At 40.6% G+C, this 26,670-nt stretch overlaps 1 protein-coding gene across 1 annotated transcript in view; it reads right to left on the minus strand.

The window, feature by feature from the left end:
* LOC126471595 (splicing factor 3B subunit 2) overlaps positions 1–26,670 on the minus strand; it is a 98,256-nt gene that overhangs the window by 35,149 nt on the left and 36,437 nt on the right. The window contains exons 5-7 of the mRNA XM_050099834.1: positions 25,688–26,048; positions 13,142–13,349; positions 149–355 (exon numbers count right to left, since the gene is read on the minus strand). Coding sequence (XP_049955791.1) covers positions 149–355; positions 13,142–13,349; positions 25,688–26,048 — 776 coding nt within the window. The remainder of the gene's footprint in view (positions 1–148; positions 356–13,141; positions 13,350–25,687; positions 26,049–26,670) is intronic.

A 26,670-nucleotide genomic window follows, 5' to 3' on the forward strand; every position in this document is an offset into this window, starting at 1 on the left:
ATGACAATGACGATGATGATGATGATGATGATGATATTATTAATAAAAATAATGACAACAATAATAACAACAACAACATACCTGTAGCAAACAGAGAAATACAAAGCCAATTTGTCTGCAATGACAGACCTAAAGCTGTTGTGTTTACCTTCCTCTTAAAGCACCAATGTCTTGGAACAGGAACAGTATTACGGTGAGCTTTTAACTGAACAAGTAGTTTGGGATCTCTGGCAGTAACATCATGCATTTCAACAACATCTGGTCTACTGACAAGTTGTTTCAACTCTGCAACACTGAGCCTTGTCAGTTTCTTCATTTTACGCTTTGAAAGCTTTGTTTTCTCCTCTTCCTTCTTCTAAAAAATGCAAAACAGTAAATTATTGTTAAAATCAGGAAATATTTCAAATCTGGGAGAGAGAAATCTAGAGAAACCAGTATGGTTAATGGCAATATAATACAAACTTAACTATACTATTAGCGCAAATATGAATCTGTCAAATGTGACAGAATCTCTCTTACTTATGTCCAGAAAAACATACACAAGGATTTGGAACATTGTTCACTGTTAATCACGCCATACTATATGGGATACTTGAGGCTCATGAGAACCACTTCTCTCAGCTGTACTAAGACCACCTCCTTTGTCTCTTCCCTGGAAAATTTTGATCAAAGTAAACCTTTGGAGTTCTGTGACGTCCCATCTTCCTTGCATGATAGACAGTAAAACTGCGATCACTTCAATTCAAGGTTCTCCAAGAAACTTCTGTCAAACAGAACCTGTTGCTGGATTTTTCATTGCTTATTTTATCTAATATTGTTTTCTGTAGGGTGGAATTTCATTTTTGTTGTCTGGAGACAGTTCTTATTTGGTACAGTTATGGCTTCTAGTCCTCCGTGTGGTAATATTGATAGGAGACAAGTCTTGTATAGGCTGAACTTAGAAAGTATATCAAAATATTCTGTTTCCAAGTATAGAATTTGGAAACTTTTTGAAAATTCTGTTTCCATTCTCTTGATGTATGGTACTGACTACAGAAATGATGCTACCCAAGCATTAGAGATTGTTGAACATATCTATCTCCTCCCTGTTGTTCTTGGATGGATTGTCGGAGAGGTCCTACTTGACACCAAATCAACCCTCATGATGTTGCTGATTTTAGGACCAATTTTTATGATTCCTTCATTCCAAAGGTCTAGTTTGGTTTGTGCGTACACTTCTGTCTCCCCCATTTTAACTAATATCGTTCAATATTTTTACCATCAGGTAAAATCATAGCCCAGTATGAGACATTACAAGAGTGAACTACCAGTCGACATCTGACCTTGATATAGACTCTTAATGTACACAAAACAAAGTAATGCTGTAATAACAGGAAATTAATTCAGGCTCATAAGCTGTATGTGGCCCTTGTCAATTTCTAGTGCAGATATCGTAGACTTGTCAATGCTGTACACAAGCAATTTTTATACATTGTACATAGGAGTTATTTATAATGTTACAGGTTATGCAGTTAGTTCTAAAAACTGTAAATTACATCTGCTCAAATGCCAAAACACACTGACTGTTTGATCTTTCACAGAAGCAAAATGCAATGCCAAGCTTCCTGATGTATGGTTTGTACTCCAGGAAATTTTCAGTACTTACAAAAATGATTAAAATGAGACAGAAAACTTATTTCTGATTCAGCACAGATTGTATTTTCATGACAAATTGTTTCAAAACAGCTTATGATTGAAACACTCACTCATTTCAAATGTCTGAAGAAAAATGCTGAAACCATTCTTGTAGTTCAGGTGAATACAGAAGCTTATTAACATAAATGTCTGATCTTCTATCTGTCATGCATTTCGCAGTGGCATGTAGAGTACCATATTTACACAAACATTAGGTGACCTTTTTTTCCAATTTTTGTGGTCCAAAAATGCACCTGCAGCTTAGGTTCTGAGACAAAACCTGAGGAAGTTCTGAAAAATGCCACTAGAAATCGTAATAGAAGTTATTTTGCCAGAGAAGCCATTGTGTTAGTGTTTCAAGTACTAAATATTAATTAACCCTGTGGTGCATGAATTTCACTGCAGTGGACAACTTTTAATGGTCAATTCTCTGGCATTTTCAATCAGTCATGAGGCTGCAAATGCATGCAGGACACAACACCAGTAGGGAGTCCCCACTGCAGTGAACTGTGTGCATTTGCAGCCTCAGGACTGATTGAAAATGCCAAAGAAGCCACCATTAACAGCTGTCCACTATAGTGGACACTATGCGCCACAGGGTTAAATTCAAATTTAATATTGCTCATATTTGCATTTAGTAGTTTTTTTGAATACTCATGGCCAATAAAATAAATCTCTTTACATACGTGTCACCAAAATGGACATTTTTAAGAAACTTGCAGATGTTGGCAAGCATGGGGTGTACAGTTTACATATCGACAGCTCCAACTCCATTCAGATGCTGTCGGCACATACCCATATACATCAAGCCATTTCTCTATGTTGCGAATATTCGTGACTTAACAATAAGTGTTTCAATGCATTCATTTAATTTCATATTTATGAGTACAATAAGTTCCACATTTGAATATGAGGGTCCTTATAAATGAACTTTTATGAAGTATTGTTACACCCACGAGAGATTTCTACTACAACAGACTCTCAATACGAATCACATGTTATCTATGCTGCCTGCAATGGGTGAAACTTTTCCACTGCAAATACCTCACCCCGCTTCATTTGTGTTTCATCCAGCGATCTCTGGGTCAATGAGAGTAGTGCTTTCTATGATGTTTGTGGGTGGTACTGTAGTGATTCAAGAATTTCTGTGTAAATTCTAGAACCACTCAGACTTCTACCATCTCGAACACACGATATTCTGGATACGAGAGTGGGATGGTAGAATCCTACCTACTACGCATCACGTTTGTGTGTGCAGGTTTAACATCAGTCGCGGGAAGAAAGTAGGTGTGGCGGACGAACGGCACCGAGAAGTACCTGTCAGGCAATCCATAGATGTTTTAGTGAGTGCGTAAGGAAGAACCATGGAGTTTATATGCAGCTCTGTGCTTATTGGATCATTGACTATTGTTATTAAAACAAAGACAGTTGAAAAAGAAGTCTTGGAAACTCTTGATGTGACCTTGCTATAGGCAAGACTTATTTTCTGATTTATGTTAAGAAAAGTTATGGTATCACAGCCAACTTCCTTTTAACTGTATTTCAATTTGTTTCTGATGTTCGACCATACGAGATAATTACCGGAAGTGATATATTTATGTTGAAAGTGAGAGTTTTATTGTGTATGAAAGTCAAATACATCGTTAACTGACGAAAAGCAATGTTTGTATGTCTACTTATTTCATAAGTAGACAGAGTCTAAAAATTCCTGTACCTAGCGTTATTGGACGGAGAAGAAGTCAAGAGGGTTCCCAGCAGCCAGCTATCCAGTAAAGAAGAGTGGCTGCAAATTCCAAGCAAGTCACCTCATAAAGAAGTGGAATGTGGTTTGGGGCGAATAATCTGAAAGAACCAAGATTCACACTCACGCTTTAAGTCAGAAACATTAGAGTACATTATGTTTTCACCCCCCCCCCCCCCCCCTCCCCCATGAACCATGGACCTTGCCGTTGGTGGGGAGGCTTGCATGGCTCAGCGATACAGATGGCCGTACCGTAGGTGCAACCATAACGGAGGGGTATCTGTTGAGAGGCCAGACAAACATGTGGTTCCTGAAGAGGGGCAGCAGCCTTTTCAGTAGTTGCAGGGGCAACAGTCTGGATGATTGACTGATCTGGCCTTGTAACATTAACCAAAACGGCCTTGCTGTGCTGGTACTGCGAACGGCTGAAAGCAAGGGGAAACTACAGCCGTAATTTTTCCCGAGGACATGCAGCTTTACTGTATGATTAAATGATGATGGCGTCCTCTTGGGTAAAATATTCCGGAGGTAAAATAGTCCCCCATTCGGATCTCCGGGCAGGGACTACTCAAGAGGACGTCTTATCAGGAGAAAGAAAACTGGCATTCTACGGATCGGAGTGTGGAATGTCAGATCCCTTAATCGGGCGGATAGGTTAGAAAATTTAAAAAGGGAAATGGATAGGTTAAAGTTAGATATAGAGGGAATTAGTGAAGTTCGGTGGCAGGAGGAGCAAGACTTTTGGTCAGGTGATTACAGGTTTATAAATACAAAATCAAATAGGGGTAATGCAGGAGTAGGTTTAACAATGAATAAAAAAAATAGGAGTGCGGGTTAGCTACTACAAACAGCATAGTGAACGCATTATTGTGGCCAAGATAGACACAAAGCCCATGCCTACTACAGTAGTACAAGTTTATATGCCAACTAGCTCTGCAGATGATGAAGAAATTGATGAAATGTATGATGAGATAAAAGAAATTATTCAGGTAGTGAAGGGAGACGAAAATTTGATAGTCATGGGTGACTGGAATTTGTCAGTAGGAAAAGGGAGAGAAGGAAACATTGTAGGTGAATATGGATTGGGGGGAAGAAATGAAAGAGGAAGCCGCCTTGTAGAATTTTGCACAGAGCATAACTTAATCATAGCTAACACTTGGTTCAAGAATCACGAAAGAAGGTTGTATACCTGGAAGAATCCTGGAGATACTAAAAGGTATCAGATAGATTACATAATGAGATTTAGGAACCAAGTTTTAAATTGTAAGACATTTCCAGGGGCAGATGTGGATTCTGACCACAATCTATTGGTTATGAACTGCAGATTGAAACTGAAGAAACTGCAAAAAGGCGGGAATTTAAGGAGATGGGACCTGGATAAACTGAAAGAACCAGAGGTGGTACAGAGTTTCAGGGAGAGCATAAGGGAACAATTGACAGGAATGGGGGAAAGAAATACAGTAGAAGAAGAATGGGTAGCTCTGAGGGATGAAGTAGTGAAGGCAGCAGAGGATCAAGTAGGTAAAAAGACGAGGGCTAATAGAAATCCTTGGGTAACAGAAGAAATATTGAATTTAATTGATGAAAGGAGAAAATATAAAAATGCAGTAAATGAAGCAGGCAAAAAGGAATACAAACGTCTCAAAAATGAGATCGACAGAAAGTGCAAAATGGCTAAGCAGAGATGGCTAGAGGACAAATGTAAGGATGTAGAGGCTTGTCTCACTAGGGGTAAGATAGATACTGCCTACAGGAAAATTAAAGAGACCTTTGGAGAGAAGAGAACCACTTGTATGAATATCAAGAGCTCAGATGGCAACCCAGTTCTAAGCAAAGAAAGGAAGGCAGAAAGGTGGAAGGAGTATATAGAGGATTTATACAAGGGCGATGTACTTGAGGACAATATTATGGAAATCGAAGAGGATGTAGATGAAGATGAAATGGGAGATAAGATACTGCGTGAAGAGTTTGACAGAGCACTGAAAGACCTGAGTCGAAACAAGGCCCCGGGAGTAGACAACATTCCATTAGAACTACTGATGGCCTTGGGAGAGCCAGTCATGACAAAACTCTACCATATGGTGAGCAAGATGTATGAGACAGGCGAAATACCATCAGACTTCAAGAAGAATATAATAATTCCAATCCCAAAGAAAGCAGGTGTTGAAAGATGTGAAAATTACCAAACTATCAGTTTAATAAGTCACAGCTGCAAAATACTAACGCGAATTCTTTACAGACAAATAGAAAAGCTGGTAGAAGCGGACCTTGGGGAAGATCAGTTTGGATTCCGTATAAATATTGGAACAGTGAGGCAATACTGACCTTATGACTCACCTTAGAAGAAAGATTAAGGAAAGGCAAACCTATGTTCCTGGCATTTGTAGAAAGCTTTTGACAATGATGTCTGGAATGCTCTCTTTCAAATTCTAAAGGTGGCAGGGGTAAAATACAGGGAGCGAAAGGCTATTTACAATTTGTACAGAAACCAGATGGCAGTTATAAGAGTCGAGGGGCATGAAAGGGAAGCAGTGGTTGGGAAAGGAGTGAGACAGGGTTGTAGCCTCTCCCCGATGTTATTCAATCTGTATATTGAGCAAGCAGTACAGGAAACAAAAGAAAAATTCGGAGTATGTATTAAAATCCATGGAGAAGAAATAAAAACTTTGAGGTTCGCCGATGACATTGTAATTCTGTCAGAGACAGCAAAGGACTTGGAAGAGCAGTTGAACGGAATGGACAGTGTCTTGAAAGGAGGATATAAGATGAACATCAACAAAAGCAAAACGAGGATAATGGAATGTAGTCAAATTAAATCGGGTGATGCTGAGGGGATTAGATTAGGAAATGAGACACTTAAAGTAGTAAAGGAGTTTTGCTATTTAGGGAGTAAAATAACTGATGATGGTCGAAGTAGAGAGGATATAAAATGTAGACTGGCAACGGTAAGGAAATCGTTTCTGAAGAAGAGAAATTTGTTAACATCGAGTATAGATTTAAGTGTCAGTAAGTCATTTCTGAAATTATTTGTATGGAGTGTAGCCATGTATGGAAGTGAAACATGGACGATAACCAGTTTGGACAAGAAGAGAATAGAAGCTTTCGAAATGTGGTGCTACAGAAGAATGCTGAAGATAAGGTGGGTAGATCACGTAACTAATGAGGAGGTATTGAATAGGATTGGGAAACTTGACTAGAAGAAGGGATCGGTTGGTAGGACATGTTTTGAGGCATCAAGGGATCACAAATTTAGCATTGGAGGGCAGCGTGGAGGGTAAAAATCGTAGAGGGAGACCAAGAGATCAATACACTAAGCAGATTCAGAAGGATGTAGGTTGCATTAGGTACTGGGAGATGAAGAAGCTTGCACAGGATAGAGTAGCATGGAGAGCTGCATCAAACCAGTCTCAGGACTGAAGACCACAACAACAACAATGTTTTCACCCTTTGTTTCAGTCTATTTTAGCATTTTTCTTAAGTGCTAGGTTTTAGTCTACAATGACGAAGTGTGTTCACTATACCACGAAGTTTAAAAGATGAGTGGTTTCTCTTGCTGAGAAAACATCAAATCATGCTGCAGGTCAACAATACAGGATAAACAAGAGCAATGTGAGACAGGGAAGACAGCAAAAGGAACAACTTTTAACTTGTTCCTGCAACACAGAAACATTTTCTATACCAAAATGTGGGCACTATTACAGGTTAGAAGTTGGGCTGGATGATTTCATTAGGGAGTAGCAACAAAGTGTTTACCCGTCAGTGCAGAAATGATTGAAGTTAAAGAACATGAAGTTGCTCGACAGCAGAAAATCGCAAATTTCAAAGAAGCCACAACTGAGTTGCCCGTTTCATGAAACATTAGGAATTGTCTTTTCGTAGGGTACTTCAATTGCACAGAACTCGTCAAATTTCAGCAGTTCACAATTAGACAGGGCACCATTTTACTTGCCACTATTTATTCTTTTTAAGCACAAATATACATTTGGAATTGTTATATTCTTCCATAATTTGTGTGATGTCCCCATCCCGTTTTTTCTCCTTCCTCATTCTAACAAACAATCTTATCACTAATTCTACAACTATTCCTGCCATTGTCAAAACTTATTTGCCGGTTAATTTCACTAACCCTGTCAGAATCATTGGTTTCGTTATCCCGCGAGTATTCTCCGGCTAGGCGTTGTTACATGTTCATACAACGCATTTTCCGTGCTACTTCAGGAACAGAACTTAAACGGCTGCTAGCCTGGGACCGTACAACTGGTCCTTATTAGTGTAGCGATCTGGCCAAAAATTTTCTATCAAAATTTCATTTTCTTGTATACACCGAGAAGATAATACATAATCTTTCTTACCTATTATTCCTGTTAGTCGTTTATTTCCACTCTTGTAGTCTGAATCTATGGATTTTGCTAGTAAATATAACAACTCTGATCATTCGCAAACCCAATCAACCACGTAATCAGACTGCGATTGACATTTATCTGTTCAGCTTTATTCCGCTCAGCTTGCATAGCCCCATCTCCCTTTGTCTGCAGGAAAGTTTATTTCTAGATACGATGAGAATTCCCCCGACAGACATCACGTATACTATGCATGCATTCAAAAATCAACTTATGATTCATTCAGAAATCAACTTAGAAGGTGTTAAAGAATGTTAAAAAACCAACATGGATGCATTGAAAATCATACGAATAACCGGAATAACCGATAGACCAACGTGTACTGGATGCTAGGCACTTTGTGACACACGGTTTTTTTTCTCCAAGAATATGAATATGCACCCCTGCTTCCCCCCCCCCCCCCCCCCAAATTGCCACTTGCCACCCTAGATTCTGCGCATACATGTTTGAGGCTGGCAGCTTGGGTGCGCCAGTAAAATTTTTCCCAATAGCATCTAGGTTCTTACTGCGACTGCTAATACAGCCAACAGCCACATTTTTGTAGCGGGAGAAGATACGCGACTCAACTGCGCATGTGCATGAGCTTGCTCGTAACTGCTATAATGCATCTATTGTAAACAGTTGTGACGTCACGTTCATTGGAGGCAATTTGTTATTATGAAGCATTGCACAGTCTTCCTAAAGTCTTTGACACATTTTGCTGCTGGCAGACACTTGTATGAGTACTGTGTTTTGTTATTATATATGGCACATTTCCTTTGCAATTTAAGTTCTATTTTCGTTTTTTTCTCTTGTTCATCTTTTATTGCTGCAGTATTATTCTGCAGTAGCGGGATATAGTAATATCCTTTGTTAAAGTATCTGTTGTTACCAGTCAAAATTACGAAAATTTAACTGGAAACTACAACAATGAAAAATTCCCAGAATTCTAAAAAATTTCTGATTTTTTCCCGGTGTTCTTCCGGATGAAAAAATTCCTGGGTTTTTCCCAGATCTCTCAGGCCGTATACACCCTGTTCACATTTGTTCTTCCTTTGGCTTTAATATTGGATTTATAGAACAACTGTGAAAAGTGAGAATCATAACATAAATTATATTTATGAAGATGGTATCTGTTCTTTCGGACATGTCCGAAAGAACAGATACCATCTTCATATATATAATTAAGGCTCACCGGCCATTTGATCATCTTCTTCTGTGCGGATGCACAAACAGTGCCCGAACTCTTACGGGAATCAGCAAAAAGCCGCCAGTAATGAGTATAACGGGCAGGGGCACTATGAATATAGTGCGGGACAATAAATTGGGAATGTGGGTCTCACGGGAGGCGTGCCAGAGATAAGGCCCTGCAGTCACACTATCCTCTGTGTCCTCGGTGGCTCAGATGGATAGAGCATCTGCCATGTAAGCAGGAGATCCCAGGTTCGAGTCCCGGTCGGGGCACACATTTTCAACTGTCCCCGTTGACTTATATCGATGCCCGAATGCAGTTAGAGGTATTCTTTTCATTGTAATAACATAAATTGCCATACAGTGAGAGTTCATCTTTAGATTATGGATTCTAACTGCTTTGTTATGTTCACAGGTAACTGAACCACATTTCAGTCCCTCGATACAGTGGTAATTCAAAATTTCATTGACGACAGAAATGCAGAAGCTGCCACAGCAGCTTCTGCCTGTCTTTGTCAGAAGAAAGACTAGTTCAGAAGTTTAGGAATGAACTTAGTGAGATAATTTATTACCAAGTGTGAAACCTCCCCAACTAAATTGCTTTCATTACCGTAAGTATTAGCAGTTGTACACTTTGAATTATATTTTTAGTAATTAGAGACAATAGAAAAGTTTCAATAATTATTTTGACTTTCCAGAGGCAGTTCCCAGTTTGATTACTGGCACATGTAGGACAGATAACCGTGAAGATTCTGAAGACCACTCTTTAAGAACTCACAGAATACAAGAACTATAACTGATAACACAAGTGTGCAAAACGAGTACTAGAATAGTGTCATTCAAGTTACTATGTGATTTAAAAGGGATAATAAATAAATGCGAAATATAATGAAATTTGGTAAAAGTTACACATTGGACACCTGCTTGCATATTCTGTAGTTTGCGTGTGCTATATGTGTATAATATGCATCAAAATGGAGCCTTTGTCATCAATTAGTAAGATTATAAGGTACTATCTGCTGACAAAGGCTCCACCACTGTGGTTTTGAACTGCAAGGATTACTTGGCAGAAGGACTTTGCCAGTTGTCAGATTTGTCAATCTACAAACCCTACCACTGTGACACCATTCCAGAAATCCAGCAGGATCTCCAGTCTCTCGTCAAATTCTTAGGCCCATCCCAGAACCTCTTCCCTGAGTCTATACCTCTCCTCACGCCTACCATTCCTGCACTCCTACCCATCCACCCAGACTTGTCAAAGTGGCCGGTTACTGTGCCCCCACCAAGAGAATCTCTGCTCTCACAGACCCAACAAATTTGCCAATCATTTCCTACAGTAGCTCTCCACAGTTCCTTTACCACATGGTGCCCTGCTTGTCATGTTCATTATTGATGCCACCTCTCTTTTTCCACTAACATCCCTAACACCCAAGCCCTTGCCACTGTCGAACACTACCTGTCCAAATGTCTGACAAATTCCAAACATACAACCTCCTTCCTGATTATTATGACACCTTTGAAGGAATCACCTGCAAAAAAAATCCGTGGTACAGCAATGGGCACCCACATGGCACCATCTTATGCCAACCTATTCATGGGCCATCTAGAGGAATCCTTCCTAACCACTCAGAATCCCAAACCTGGTTTACATTTATTGATGACACCCTATCCACATTCCTAATGACTTCAACAACTTCTCTCTCATTCGCTTCATTTGGTCGTCCTCAACCCAACTAGCCACCTTCCTCAAAGTGTACCTTCACCTCAAAAATAGCTAGATCAGTACCTCCATCCACATCAAACCTAGAATACCTGCACTTCAGCAGCTACCACCCATTCCACACCAAGAAGTAACTTCCATACAACACAGCCACCCATGGCTGTCACATCCTCAGTGACAAGCAGTCCCTCTTGTAATATTCCACAGGTCTTACTGAGGACTTCACAGACAGAAATCGCCCTCCCAACCCTGAACAGAAACAGCTCTCCTGTGCCTTATCTCTCCAATCTTTCCAGTCACCCACCACCTCCAAAAGTCTTACTGTCTGGTCACGAAGAGCATTTCCCTCGTGCTCAGTACCACCCAGTACTGGAGCAACTGAATCACATTCTCCGCCAGCATTTCAACTATCTCTCATCGTGGTCTGAAATGACTAATGTCCTACCCACCATTCTTCCTACCCCTCCACAGTGGTGTTCCACTGCCCATCAAAACTATACAATATACTCGCCCATCCCTACTCCAACCCTGCTCCCAGCCCCTTGCCTAATGGCTCATACCCCTGTAATAGAGCTAGATGCAAGATCTGTACCATACATCTTCGCACCACCACCTGCTCGAGTCTGGTCACAAGCATCACCAATCCCATCAAAGGCAGGGCTACCAGTGAAAGCAGTCATGTAATCTACAAGCTAAGCTGCTACCACTGTGCTGTGTTCTACATCGGCATGACAACCAACAAGCTGGCTGTCCACATGAATGGCCACCGAGAAACCGTTGCCAAGAAACAGCTGGACGACCCAGTAGTTGAGTTTGCTGCCCAACACAATGCTATTCACTACAATGACTGCTCCACAGTCGGCACCAACGTTTGTAAATCATGCAGGTGGGAACGCTTCCTGCAGTATAATATATGTTCCAATAACCATCCTGGCCCCAACCCCAACCTTTGTTACTCATTGTCCTTCACCCACCTGTCCTTGTTCCAGCACTACACAGCCTTCTATTCCACCAAAACAGCTGCAGTCATTTTGCTTGTTTCCTTTTCTGATCCACTCCCTCACCCAACCTCCAGCCTGCACCTAGTTTCCCTACTCTCTCCTCACTAAGTCCCTGTATGCTCTACAAGCTACCCTGTTATCCCTCCCCCTCCCCACCTCAGTGTCCTCCTTACCCCCTCCATCCAGACTGCCTCTCCAATCATGCGCTTTTGCCTCAGTGGCCAGAGACAGTGTTCAAATGTGCGTCAGCTGTGTTTGCATGAAAGTGAACTTTTGTGTGTGTGTGTGTGTGTGTGTGTGTGTGTGTGTGTGTGTGTGTGAACTATTTCAGAAGAAGGCATTTCGGCCAAAAGCTTACTGGTTTAGCAGTCTTTTTGTTGTGCCTGCCTGCTACTAAACGTCTCCACTATATGGTGAGTAGCAACCTGTCCTTTTCATAGTTTAGTCTGATTTCTACTACTTCCTTGATCACAGAGTCCCGACAGTTCAATGTGTGAGCAAGAATTCTCATTTGTTCAAACAAAATGTGGTCTATATTTAACAAGCTGTGCTTGGGTAGTGCTGATTTTTTGAAATTCCCTTCTTGAAGTTGACATTTATACTCTACAGAGCAATCAGCAACAGTCTTTACAGACTGCCCCACGTAGCTGTTTCCACATTTGCAAGAAATATTATAAATCACTGGTATTCTCACACCAAAGGACAGATCTGTTTCTTTAGCTGTTTAGGACTCTATAGTTGCAGTTACGTGGAGCAGTCTATAAGGACTGTTGCCAATCAATGATTAGAGCATCGGTGTCACCTTAAATATAGGAATTTCGAAAAAGCAACAGTGGCTGAGCACCGTCTGTTAAATAAACACCACATTCTGTTTCGACAAATGAGGAGTCTTGCTCGTGCATTGAACTATCGCGGCTCTGTGATCAGGGAAATAGTTGAACTTAGAATAACCGATATCAACTTTAAGAGAGACACTGGCTATGCACTTATCAATGCTTGCACCTGATAGAGAGAGAACACAGAGGAAGATTTCTCACAGTTTACCACCTAATGTAAAAGATGGTGCTACAGGTGAAACTGGACTACAAGTGTAAACATAATCTTTGGACACAAAGCGCATTACCTCAGCATGCACTAACTCTGTGGCATAATCCAGCCAAACATATAGCACGCTCTGACATGAATGTGGGAGCCTCACTATTTTCATGACAGTCAGACTTAGCCCCTAACGATGATGGAGGAAATTGTCAAAAGCTTGGAATTTTATCCGAGTCTGATGTGGCAAGTAAAGCGAGAACTTTTTATTCATGAATTTACCACTGCAATACTGACTCAGCATATAACTATGTCTCCTTCAACACTAAATGACACTGCCAGCTAAATTACATTCATGACACTATTTACAATATAAAGTAATATGAGATGTAGCAGTTACCTCTTCTTCCTCTTCTGCATCATCATCAAAGTCTTCTTCTAATTTTGGCACTTTTTTCAAATCGGGTTCCTTTACTGGTTCTTTCTGCACCTGTTGTGGCATCTCTTCCACTTTCTCAGGTTCTGATATGCGGAATGTTTCAAAAATGCGAGCAAACTGACGATACATTGGATCAAGTTCATTCAGCCCTAAAGTTTCCTGTATGTATCTGAAAGAAGGGAAATAAATTCAAATTATTCTATTCAGATGTAATTAAGCCACTAAAAAGTGAATATGTCTATATCATCCCGGAGTAGAAGGTATTCAATTCTGTTGCTCTTACATTTGACAATATTTCTACAGGTATTAACAAATAAACAGAAGCATGATACTGACAAACATTAAACCTACGGTGAATACCTTTGAAGCCTCTGCAAGTGGCTTTCATTAACACTGAAGTCTTTCTCGCCCCAGTGACGTCCATAAAGATCAATAGATTTATATTTCAATGTATTTGCATTATCCACCCAGACAGCCGTGAGTGTTCCGCCAGCGTCAGATCGAATTCACCTGGCAGACTAACAATGGGGGTGGGGGTGCTGGATAGACTGCACGTGGTTTTTAGCCTGTTTCGCAGATCCCACTAGGTGAATATCAGGATGGTACCCAAGTCCCACATCAATTACACAATTCACAAACTTTAGAAAAGTTTCGTTAACTTTCAGTCGAATAACATTTCATGCAGACAATTGGAGTACACATATTCTGTCCTGTGGAGGGCTGGAGGGAAAAAGAGAAAGGGGGGGGGGGGGGGGAGGGGTAATAGGGTAGCAATGGGAACAGCATCCTGCAACCGCTAAAATTAACCATACCAAATTCATTAATAATCATGCCGACCCTGCACTGATGTGGGACAAAGGCAAAAGAAAAAGAAAAGAGGATTTCACTGTATTTGCATTGGTTTTATTTCAATATATTCACATGTTTTTCTGTTTCATATAGAGTTTACAAGACTGTGACAACATGGTATCATCCTCTTCAAGGGAAGTGGAGTACTGTAATGCTACTCACCATGGTCTGTTAGCAGACAGCCACAACCAGGAGTAGATGGTATCCTCACTCCACTTTATTATATTAAAATAAATGAAAAAACAAAGAAGCAATGAGAAACACCGCATTATCTTTGTTTGCCAGGTGGTAAACTAAAAGACAAAATGTAAGAGCATGTCTGGCAATAAAGAAATCGGCCCATTTGAAACAAAAAGAACAAGCACAAAGAGAACAAATAAGTAGGCAAAAGGTAGAATTTAGTATTTTAGTTGGACCTATTTTCACCTTATAAGGGTAAATCAAATTAATGTTCTTCCAGTGTTAGTTTACTTTATGCTATGAACATCTTCTGTGGATACAAACAACAGATTCTTAAGCAGTAAATCAGTTTCCTTGTAACTGTCTCCAGTATGGAATGCTAGTCTCCCACTGAATGTCTCCCCAGGTAGCATTAAGAGGCATGTTGGACACCCGGGAATAAAATACTTAAAGTGGGCCAAAACTAGCAATGTGAAGCCAGGTGTGTGTCACCAAAGGCTAGAGAAGAAAACCTTTGATTAAAATTACCTGGTTCTCCAAGTCACATGTTGGACATGAAGCCAAGCCCACATCTTGGAAAATCTGAAAGGTTGTAAAGCATCAACAAGTCTCAGGCTCAGGATGTAAAAATACTGATGACGATCCTGGCAAAGAAAATGTTTCAAGCATAACGCAGAAATTCAAAAAAAAGTTACATGGCTATTAGAACGTCTGATCACTGGTAATGTGAGAATTTTGGAGGAAGAAATAAACTGACCAGAAGAGGGAGTACACCAAGAAAGTTACCATATATATATTCTTTCAGTGTGAGAAGGGTGAACACTAATTAATAATTGGATTTGGAGTGTCCAATACCACAAGAGAGAGAGACTACAGTGTCACAAACACTGCCACTAACAATGCTGTTTTTTCCAACTTGAGTTTGATCGATAATTTTTTATATTTTAATATATTCACAGAAATGTGTTTCTTTCTTTGTTTCACATAGAGTTAATGGGAATTGTGTCGATGCAGTATTGTCTTTTTCCATTTGACATGGATCTTTGCACTGCCTGTCATAGCAAAATATTACACGACAGGCAGCGACTGCAAGTTGGTAGCCACCTTGCTGTGAGGCCTCAATGCACTTTGTTGAAATAATAAATAAAATAGGGACATTCAAAAAGAGAGGAACCAGAGGCTATAAAATTAGAACCACTGAAAGGATCATGATGCTACTGCTTAGAGAAGAACATACGGTCCCTACAAGAGTGCTGAAGCCCAAAACCCTCCACCAGAGGGACAGGTGTGAGCACACCCACCTAATGAAACAACCATTCATTGCATTCAGTTCTGGTGAAAATGGAGACATGGAGGCTTTCGAAGAAGAGTCAGGGGGTGCAGTGTGAAACATAGTGGGAGAAGTACGGGGAACGGAAATTCATCAAAGAACAGAACATGAGTACAAAGTGTACTGCATGTCCGTACAAGAGTCAAGCAATTCAATGAAGGGTTGATCGTTGGATCAACACATATGATCTGGAACGCCATATTTCTTGTCAATAACATTGTCCAGCAGGTGGATGCCCTCATTACTGAAGACCTGCATGTTATGATGGCAGCTGCAGAGGTCCGATTCAGCACTGAAATTGCAATGGATATGCAGTGTGCTCCTGACACTTGTGCCATTCTTCAATGAATTTCCATCTCCACACTCCTTCCGCTGTCACGAAATGCACCACACCCCTTTGCTCTTCTTTTAAAACCTCAATTCATCATTTTCAGAATAACTAAGTGTAATGGGCACATGGATGCATGTGCATGTCCTCTTAGTGGTTACTTTGGGACCTCAGTGCACTGATCGGGACTACACCTTCTTCCATAGGAAATGGCATTACGATCCCTTCAGCTGTGTTCATTTTGCAACCTCCAGTTCATTTCTTTTTGAATGACTCTTGTAGATATCATTGGAAGAAAATTCTGAGACACTGAATGTATTTTACTTCAACCACATTATTTTATTCTGTAAATCTAGCTGGAAATAATTTGAATTCAATCAAAAGAAAGTAAAAGAAATTTGCAATAAATGAATAATTTGAAAACAAAACTGAATATATTAACAATTTAGCAAAGAAATAAATAGCTGCACTTGAATAAAAATATCTGACTAGGGCATTATAATAAAATTATTTTATTGTAAAACAGAAAATCTGTGATACAATAATGACAATATTATGAAGAGTATGAACTGCTACTCTCCATATAGAGGAGATGTAGAGTCGCAGACAGGCACAACAAAAGGACTACTGTATATTTGAGCTTCCGCCAAAAAGACTTCTTCTAAAATAGAAGACACACACACACCCCCACACACACACACACACACACACACACACACACACACACACACACACACAAAAAAGGCACATGCACAACTCATACACATGACCACTCTCTCTAGCCACTGAGGCTGGACTCATCATTCTGTGTAAAGTGACAATTGGCGACAACCGTGTCCACATTTGGCTATCCATAAATCATTCTACTAGAGTTGTTACCTTGTTAGGGAGAGGAAAATTTTGTCTAAACAATAACACAGCAAACAACATGAAATCAGCTGTTTGTTATGAAATAGTTTGAAATTTTTGAATTTTAGTCAGTGGGTTTTTAATGTCGTGGAAAACGGCAGTTTTCCCCATTCCCAGGTAGAAAATGCCATAAATCTGAGGCCAGCAGTGACAACCAATTGCTATTTAATGTTGAAATTAGATACTTATTCATCATGGCTGATCGTGGTTCAACACAGTTTAAAGTAACAGTTCCTTTCCCACATTAAGAAATGGACTGGAGGTGTTTTGTATCCAGTCACAGTGAGCATTAGCAACTAAACAATACTGTGCACAATAGCACTGTGTTAGTCATGGTTGAATGCAGTGTTTCACTACCTCTAACGCATCATTTACAACAAAAGTACTATTACGAATGTCTAAATTCATTTCATGATTTAAATTTCATTTAGCTGAAACATTTCAGAATTGCTTGTCTGACTGAAAGTAGTTGTCACTTCACAGTTATTGGGCTGGACTGCTCCCACCACCAATACACCAGGCAGGAGCCTGGCACTGTCAGCTCCCTCTGTGTTGCCACTTCTACTACACTAGCTAAAGCTCTGTGCAAGGCCTTTCCTCAGTGAGCCTCTGCAGGAAGAGATCTGTGTGACTTTTATCTTCGTGTGCCTTACAATTTATGATGAAAGTAGTCAAAAGAGGGTCAGATTGAAGCTGCACACTCCTAGGACATTTTGAAAAAATGTGCATGTTCCCTGAGGGAATTATTTGAGGGCGATGAGAGATAGAGGTATGGAGATGTAGATATGGAGTGGAGATGGGGTGAGGGGTGCCTTTCGTTCCTTTTGATGAAGTGGTGAGTGGACTGCAGCTGCTCTGTAACTCAGTGAATATCCATAATAAGAATTAGCAAGGAGAAATTCACGAAAAAGGAATTAGGCAAATCTAAACTGGCGACACTTGGCAAGAACACACACCTTGAGAGGTAATCTACAAAACTCTACTCTTTCCAAGTAGCTGTTATTTTTAGTGAAACATACACAAATAATTTGCGAAAGGTGCATTCGACACTAGAAAAGCTACATGCCACCCTTGTTACGAGTTGAGAAAAATTTAGGATTTCGCTATAAATCTACTTGTGCTCACAAGTAACTAATGAAATACCAAGATATAACTTATAACTGTTAGGTGCTGCCATTTTCTTAGAGAATTAATAGGAACAAATAAGGAGGATACTGTTCAGATTGATGAAACGTGGGAGAATATGGGACACAGATTAAAAAAGGTTACACAGATGATATCACAGTGGTAGTATGGCAGCCACGATTAGCAGACATAAGAGAGTAATGTAGTACATGCTAGAAATTCCAAAAGCTGCTGTAAAATAAATAAATTTTATGTGGCTCACTGTCCCGGTGCAAGTTTTTCAATTTGATGTCACTTTGGACACTAATCTACTCCAGTTATCCAAACAAAGAAAGGGGGCCAGAGTTTAATGTGGAATCTGAACTACATCTCATTTCTGGCAACTTCTCGCATCATTGAGAGGTTAAGGCTAAGTTAAAATGCAGACTGACAGATCCTAGGTCTGACTGGGATTCAATCCCGCAACCTCTTGGTTGCCAGCCAAGCACTTTACCGCTAGACCAGCAAGCCCAACTGTCTGGTCTGCTGTCATTCAGTTCAAATAAAATCTCTGATTACTATGAAGAGATGAACCACAACACTTTTATGAAAAGGTTTGAAGACTTAATGAAAAACTCTATAACTGTTACAGATAACTTGCTGTGTCATCAATGAAAATAATTAATTTTTCAAAATATTATGTAATGTGATGGTTAAAAAATTTACTCACCAAGTGGTGGCAGGAGAAAACACATGTTTGCAAGCTTTCGGAGCCAGTTGCTCCTACTTCAGGAAGAAGGGTTGAAGGGGAAGGAAGAGGGGTGAAGGAAAAGCACTGATGAGTTTTAGGAAAAGAGGTGAAGTTCAGAAAACTGTATCTCATCTGTTGCAGTCCCCAACAATCAGTCTTTCCTTCTCATCCCATCTGGTAAGTCGCACCTGACGCAGGTTTCTGGGTAACTTTTCTGAAGTCTGCCCCTTTTCCTAACATTCACCAGTCCTTTTCCTTCACTCCTCTTTCTTCCCCTTCAACCTTCTGCCAGAAGTAGGAGCCACTGTCTCCAAAAGCTTGCAACCTTTGATACCTTTTATATATGTGTTCTCCTGCCACCACTTGGTGAGTAGGCCTTTTATCTATCCAATTACCCATATCATTCCGTTATATAAAACAGGATCAACAATATTATGGAAAGGACAGATTGCTACTCATCATGAAGATGACACATTGAGTTGTAGACAGGCACAATGAAACGACAGTTCATATAAATTTTCAGCCAATGCCTTCTTCAGAAAAGAAAAATGCACACACATTCACACAAGCAAGCAGATGTCTCACACACAACATGACGGCTATCTCCAGCCGCTCTTCCCAAAGGTTTACACTGATCAGGCAGAACATTATGACCACCTATTTAACAGCTGGTATATCCATCTCTGGCACAGATAACAATGATGAAGCATCGTGGCATGGAACCAGTGAGACCTTGGTAGGTTACTGAAGGGAACTGGCCCACCAAATCTGCGCATACAAGTCACCTAATTCCCGTAAATTCTGCGGGGTAGGGCAATGAGCTCTGATAACACTTTCAATCACATCCCAGATGTGTTTGACTGGGTTCAGGTCAGGTCAGATGGGGGAACAGCACATCAATTGGAACTTGCCACTCGGTTACTCGCACCATCACACTCCTGGTCTTAAGACATGATGCATTATCTTGTTGAAAAATGGCAATGCCCTTGGCCATCCTTGCACGACCTCACTGGACCCATAGATGCCCATATGAAGGTTCCCAGAACATAATGGAGCCTCTGCCAGCACAGATGTCAAGCAGGTGTTCCTCTGGAAGGCAACAGATTCACACCCTCCCATCAGCATGATGAAGGAGGTGTCGAGATTCGTCAGACTAGGCAACACTCTGCCACTGCGCCAGTGTCCAGTGCCTATGTTCATGTGCCCATTTCAGCTATAGTTACCGAATGTCATGGTGTTAACAATGACAGATGCATGGGTCGTTGTCTGTGGAGGTCCATCGTTAGGAGTGTTTGTTTTGTTTTAGGGCACAAAAACAACTACGTTCATACACACCCATGTCAAACTGTGGAACACAAAGACAGTGGGAGGAGTTAAAAATGACTATACGTCAATCCCAATTGATAGAAGACGAGACAGATAAAAATAGGGACATGGAGGAAGGTCTATAAAATATGCAATAGAGAAATGGAGGTCAAGAACTAAAAATTAAATGGTCTTTGCCATATTGCTATGAGGGATAAAAAGTAAAATGCAGTTGACAGTCACTATAACAGCCAATAACATAGACGGCACACCCAAACGGGAATGTAAAAAGTTAAAAAGGGACATTCCATCAGGAAATGTCAGACAGTTAAAAGTTGGGCACAATGTGCACAAATTGGTGGGGGAGCACCACTTAACAAATAGCGATGGCTAAAAAGGCAGTGCCCAATAGGCAACCTAGTTAAAATGACCTCCTCACAGCAGGAAGGCCGAGTGGAGATCATCCATGCTGCTGGGAGAAGCTTAATAAACTGGAGTTTATTCCCATGAAGTGAGGACCAGTTGTGATGAAAAAGTGACACCACTTCCTGACAGACGGCAACACAGAGATCATCAGAGCGAATATACGAACTATGGGACTTAGGTACGAAGACTGCAGCCTTGGCAGCAACGCCAGCAGCCTCGTTTCCTGTCGGACCGACATGACCGGGAACCCACAAAAACATCACAGTGGCTCCATCACGAGTGAGCAAGTGACAGTTTTCCTGGACCTGTTGCACTAAGGCATGCACAGAGGCAGCGTTGAAGGGCACTGAAAGTGTCTGAGCGGATGACCAATTGAGTAGCCTGTGTCGCTGGATGTACTCCATAGGCTGATACAGTGTGAAAAGCTCTGCTGTAAATACTGAGCAGTGTGCCGGAAGTCAATACCATAAAATGTCAGCATCAATGACGAAGGCACACCCAACAACACAGTCGTCCGAGAGCCATCGGTGTACACAAAGCTACTACCATGAAGTTCCTTGCGAAGGCGACAGAGCAAGGCTGGAGTGATCCCAAATTATTTTTTTAAAAATCGAATAACTAATAGAATAAGTGTTCCTTTTTAGGTGATACTAACATTCCGCATGTAAAAACAATGAAGGAGACTATCAAGCTTCTAATACAATGAAAAATGACGTGATGGAACAAAAAGCTGGAACAGATGTCACGATATTAGCCAATGAGACTACTGTATTGTTGAGAATCATTGAAGTGTGGAATTAGCAGAAATTTTTGTTCCATGTATACATGCAATCTCAACACGATGTACTTGTGCAGTTTTACGGGCTCTTTAGAAATACAATACACAACATGATAATATAGAGGCCAATAGAGGCAATAGTGATTGATAGTGCTAGATACGTGAACAAATGTGTTGACTCTTTGAAGAAAATTGTACATGATCTTTTAATCCAGTTCAGTGCTGGACTCACAAACTGAATCCGACTGCCAACTGTTTTTAAGGAACTTAGCAAGTCAAACACTACGAAAAGCCATTTATAAAGTGAACTTTTGAACACCAGGAAGAGGATACATTTTTATTTGGAGTTTCTGAAGGAAAGGAATGCACATTTTTTTCCTCATCAAGTTTTTACACACTGGAACTCGTGACTCACAGCCACTTACATAGCAGAATATTTTGAAGAAATGGTTGTATTTTTCCACAGTGACGACATATGGGAGCTGTCTAATGCAGGCAAGAGTATGTCAATTCCCAGTAGCATGAGGAAGTGAAATGGATTTTTGTGAAGGCCATGTTTTCGAAAGAATGAGTTAACTAATATTACTGTCTTCTTAGTCTTTGACATATCCCACTTCACACTAATTTCAAACAGGTTGAAGAAGGAATTTTTGTTGATGAACAAATACAATTTTTTAAAAGTACATAAAAAAGTAAGTGTTTCATGGAGAAATTAAGGAGGGATTGAGGCCCACTGGATTGCATTTTCAGACAAGGTTGTTAGCTCTCATGGCCACAGGTCTAAATGAACCCATATTTTAAGTCACAGATTCACATTTTATCCCAAGGGAAATAAACTTGACCCCCATTATTGCACACATGGCAAGGATACTGCAGTCTGGTCACAGTAGTGCGGCTACTCTGAAGGGGTGTAAATCTCTTCAGAATTTTGCAGAAAAGCAAATTTCCAGTGAATCAGATAATGTTAACATAATCTAATTTGTGTATGCATAGGGAGTCGATAACCAGCAGTTTGCAGTTTTGGCCCTGAATGTCATTTGCATCCAGTGTTCCAATGCAGACAGTGTGCAGCTTTTCTCTAACTACAGCGAAGTACTGACAGATTGGTGGTACGATCTCTGGGAAAATAATTAAAAATCATGACAACAGTCATTTAAAAAAAAAAAAGTATGCAGTGTTTGGCTGAAAATTTACATGTCTTAAAATTGTTTTCTTAATTGTGAAGTATGATAAAAATGTTTCCTTTCTCCTTCTCAAGTCAGTGTAACGTTAATAAATGTGATATGCATGGCGTAACAAATACCATGTAAATGTTAGGTACAGTTTCATTTTTAATGTAACATTCAAAATTAGTTAAATAGTACAAAAATAAATAAATGAAAAGATAAACCAGCCAGCAGCAAATAACACTGAAAATTACCATTGAAATCTGAAAAAATAAAACTGACATTGGCCATAAATTACAAATTTTCCCAATGCCTTCTTATGAGTACTGACACTTACATGGTGTGAACATGTCTGTCTGGCTTTCATGTTATTGACTTCTCAACACAAACTAATGACTTACCTTTTTTTCTTCTTTTAACAAAACCTTAAAAACCTTAGAAAACTCTAATAACCTAACAAGAATCTGACTGATTAATCCAGAAACGATATTCCATCTTGCACTGCCTGCTATGTTCTGTTTGCAGTTATTGTCACTAGAGATCATCACATGTGTACCCTGAGGTTACAAAAGTCATGGGATATCTCCTAATATTGTGTCAGGCCTCCTTTGAGCCAGCATAGTGTAGCAACTCAACATGGCACGGAAACCACTGCAGAAATATTGAGCCATGCTGCAAGTATGGCTGTCCATAACTGGGAAAGTTTTGCTAGTGCAGGGAGGCTGTGGGGAACAAAGGGTGGTTGCGAGATGAGTGACATCAGGTGCTCAGACAGAGTGAAGCTGGGTTTGGAGCTGGGGACTAGCGGAGATTAATACTAGGAAAATTATGGGAACAAAGGATGTGTTGCAAGAACTACTCTCATCTATTTAGTTCAAACAAAGCTGGCACTGGAGGGAAGGATTCAGGCAGCACAGGTTGTGAAGCAGCCATCAAAATCAAACATTTTATGGTCAGGAGTGTGTTTTGCAACAGTGTGGGCAACTCCGGTCTCCGCCACAGATAAGAGGATGGTCTTTCATTTGGGTGAACAGCTGGAAAATGCTATGCAGAAATTGCAGCAGATTTGGTATATGACGTGACTGCTTTCACAGATGGCTCTGTCTTTGATGGGATAGATCAGTTCCACTGACAGGCTTCACCTTAAGATCCACACCCAAGTTCAATCATGCTTAACCACGTTGGACTCTTCAAAGACCTGCTCATATTCTCCTGATTCACTGTAGTAGTAACACTTTTTGCTACTAATACTATCAACCAAAGCCAACCTAGCCCCATCAGAGAATCTCGACTCTTCCAGTTTGTACGACTATCCAACCATGACCCCCACCCCCTCTCCCATCAAACTACTCTCCTATCTTCCAGGAATTCCTTACCTCCAAATTGATCTCACTTTCCCTCCTAAGGTCCCTTCTCAGGACCACAAACCTCTCGATAGAAGACAGAACAGTCATCTGCATCTGCAGGCCAGATCCTTATTTAGTCATCCTTCCTGCAGAAAATTGCTCCACCTTTATCACAATGATCTACAGTGATCACCTGACGGAAGCCACTGTGCGAGTCCTGCACGCACAAGCCTAATCATAATAGCCCCATCCCAGAGGTCCAATATAACCTCATATTGCAAGTCAAATCCTTAGTTCCATCCCAGACTATTCTCCCCCATATTCATCTCCCTCCTCATCTCAATGAATGGCCCACACACTCACCTTCCACACACTTTCGATATTCATTAACCCAATAATCTTGAACACTACATAGTAACTGATTACTGTCCTGCTGAATCTTCATTCTCTTTGACCAATGCCTCCGAACCAACTGCTTACAGTCCAGTCTCCTGTATTAGAGATATGAAATGCTTCCTCCACCAACTCTCAACCATACTCACCACATTACCACTTGGGTCCCCACTTGTCACTGTTTGATACCACCTCCTTATACAACATCGTCACCCATTCTCTGATCTCTCAGATTCTCTCAGCATGATTGATTAACGGTACACTTCTGGGTGTACAGGCGTGTTGTTGTTTCCATTTAATGCACTGTACTTTGACAACTGACCCAGCTATAAAATGGAAACATCAACTTGGCTGTAGACCCAGAAATACACCATTAACCTGTCATGCTCTTGGTTTTATCTTTTTCAAATACTACCTTCCCCAATATCCTTCTGATTTCAAACTCAACACCTCATTCATTACACATTAACAAATTACATGCTCTCACACAACTGCTTCTCTTTTGAAGGGAAGAAATACAAACAAATAAATCGCTTAGCCATTGGCACCTACATGACAGTGCCCTATCCAATCCTACTTATGGGTCATGTAGAGGAAACCCTTCCTAGCCACCCAAACTCTTTCCTTGTTCAGGTTCATTGATTATATCTTCATGTTCCAGACACAAGGCCAAGACACACTATCATCATTGACTTTCACATTACTGATTGTTCCATCAATACATCTGTCCATTAAAAGCCTAATGACCATCAACAGTATCTTCATTTTGATAGCTGTCACCCCTTCCACACTAAAAAATTGCTCCCTTATAGCCTGACCACCCTGGATGGCTCATCTGCAACGACGAGAATTTCCTTGATCCATATTCTGACGGTCTCATTAAGGCCTTCACAGGCAGTCACTATCCCCTTAACCTAGTGCGCAGACAAATTTCCCATGCTCTAATCTCACACATCCCTAATCTTCCGCCCAATCCCAGCAACCAACTGCAAAGGATAACCACTTTCCCTCATCACCCAGTATCATACTGGAATGTAATAACTGAACCGCATCCTTCATCAGACTTTTTAACTAATTATCATCGTACCTGGAAATGAGGAACATTCAACCCAAAATTTATCCTACCCCTCCCAAAGAGGTGTCATATTGACCATGTAATCTACACCACATCCTAGTCCACCACTATGCCACATGTACTCCCACCCTTTTGCCAAATTGGTCATCTCTCTGTGGAACATCTGATACATTCACCCAATACATCCACTCCAGTCCCCTTATAGGTTTATCCTATCCCATCAGAGGCAGTGACACCTGGGAAAGCAATCATGTCCATTTACTGAGTCTGCTGCTATTTCTGCACAGTATTTTACAGGGGGATTACCACCAACCAGCTGTCCACTCAAATGAATGTACCACCAAACTTTGGAAAAAGAGCAGAGTCGGCCACTCAATGGCACACATCCTGAGCACAACATGCTCAAATCTACAAACCACCAGAAGTTTCCCTTACCAATTTTTCAACAGTAATTAATTATGTCTTTCTGAAACACAATTTGTATAGTTCTCATTGCAATAAAGGTGAAAAGATTTTACATTTTCTTTCTGTTTTCCCTCTATGATGAATAAGAAAATAGTTACTCACTCTATTTCCACGTCAGGCTCTTTTTCACCAGTCTCCTTATCTGGCTGCTTTTTTGCCTCTGCCTTCTGCTTTTGCTGTTCCTGTTGCCTATGTCTTGCTCTTTTCTTTCGTTTCTTTTTCCTTTTGTTCTTGCTTTGTCGTTCTGCCTGAGGCTGCTGAGCCTGCTGTGCAGGAGGTTCAGAGGCTACAGTTTTGGGCTTGATTTTTTTCTCCTGTTCTTGTTCTTCCTCTTCTTCCTCCTCCTCCTCCTCCTCTTCTTCTTCTTCTTCCTCCTCATCTTCCTCTTCTCCTTCATACACATTTCTCAGGCCTGGGGTGCTGATGACTGGCGCAGGAGGTGGCTCAGGAACTTCTTGCTCCTCTATAGTAAAACATTGGTGGTTAAAATAATGAGAGAAATATAGTTATGCATTTGCAAAATGTTTCAAAATTAAAACAGAGTCAACATAATGAAATGTTATAATCACAAATCCATCCATCTACCTTGAAAAACACAATGTAATTCAATAGATAAAAATTCTACTCATCAAGCAGCAGCAGGAGAACACATATAAAAAAAAAGTATTATGTATGCAAGCTTTCAGAGTCTGTGACTCATTCTTCTGGCAGAAGGGTTGAAGGGGAAAGAAGAAGTGTGAAGGAAAATGACTGGTGAGATTTAGGAGAAGGGGTAGAGTTCAGAAAAGTCACCCAGAACCCGGAATCAATGGAGACATACCAGATAGGATCAGAAGGATCTCACCTCGTTCAGTAAGTCTACCGTGACCTGGGGTTCTGGGTGACTTTTCTGACCTCTACCCCTTTTCCTAAACCTTACCAGTCCTTTTCCTTCTTCGCCCCTTTTCCTTCTCCTTCAACCCTTCTGCCAGAAAGGGGGAATGGCTCCAAAAGTTTGCATACGTAATACAATTTTTACACATGTTCTCCCGCTGCCACTTCGGGAGTAGATTTTTTATCTGTCCAATTACATGTATCTTCAAAAA

This window comes from Schistocerca serialis, chromosome 1, assembly GCF_023864345.2.
Source record: "Schistocerca serialis cubense isolate TAMUIC-IGC-003099 chromosome 1, iqSchSeri2.2, whole genome shotgun sequence".
NCBI lineage: Eukaryota > Metazoa > Arthropoda > Insecta > Orthoptera > Acrididae > Schistocerca > Schistocerca serialis.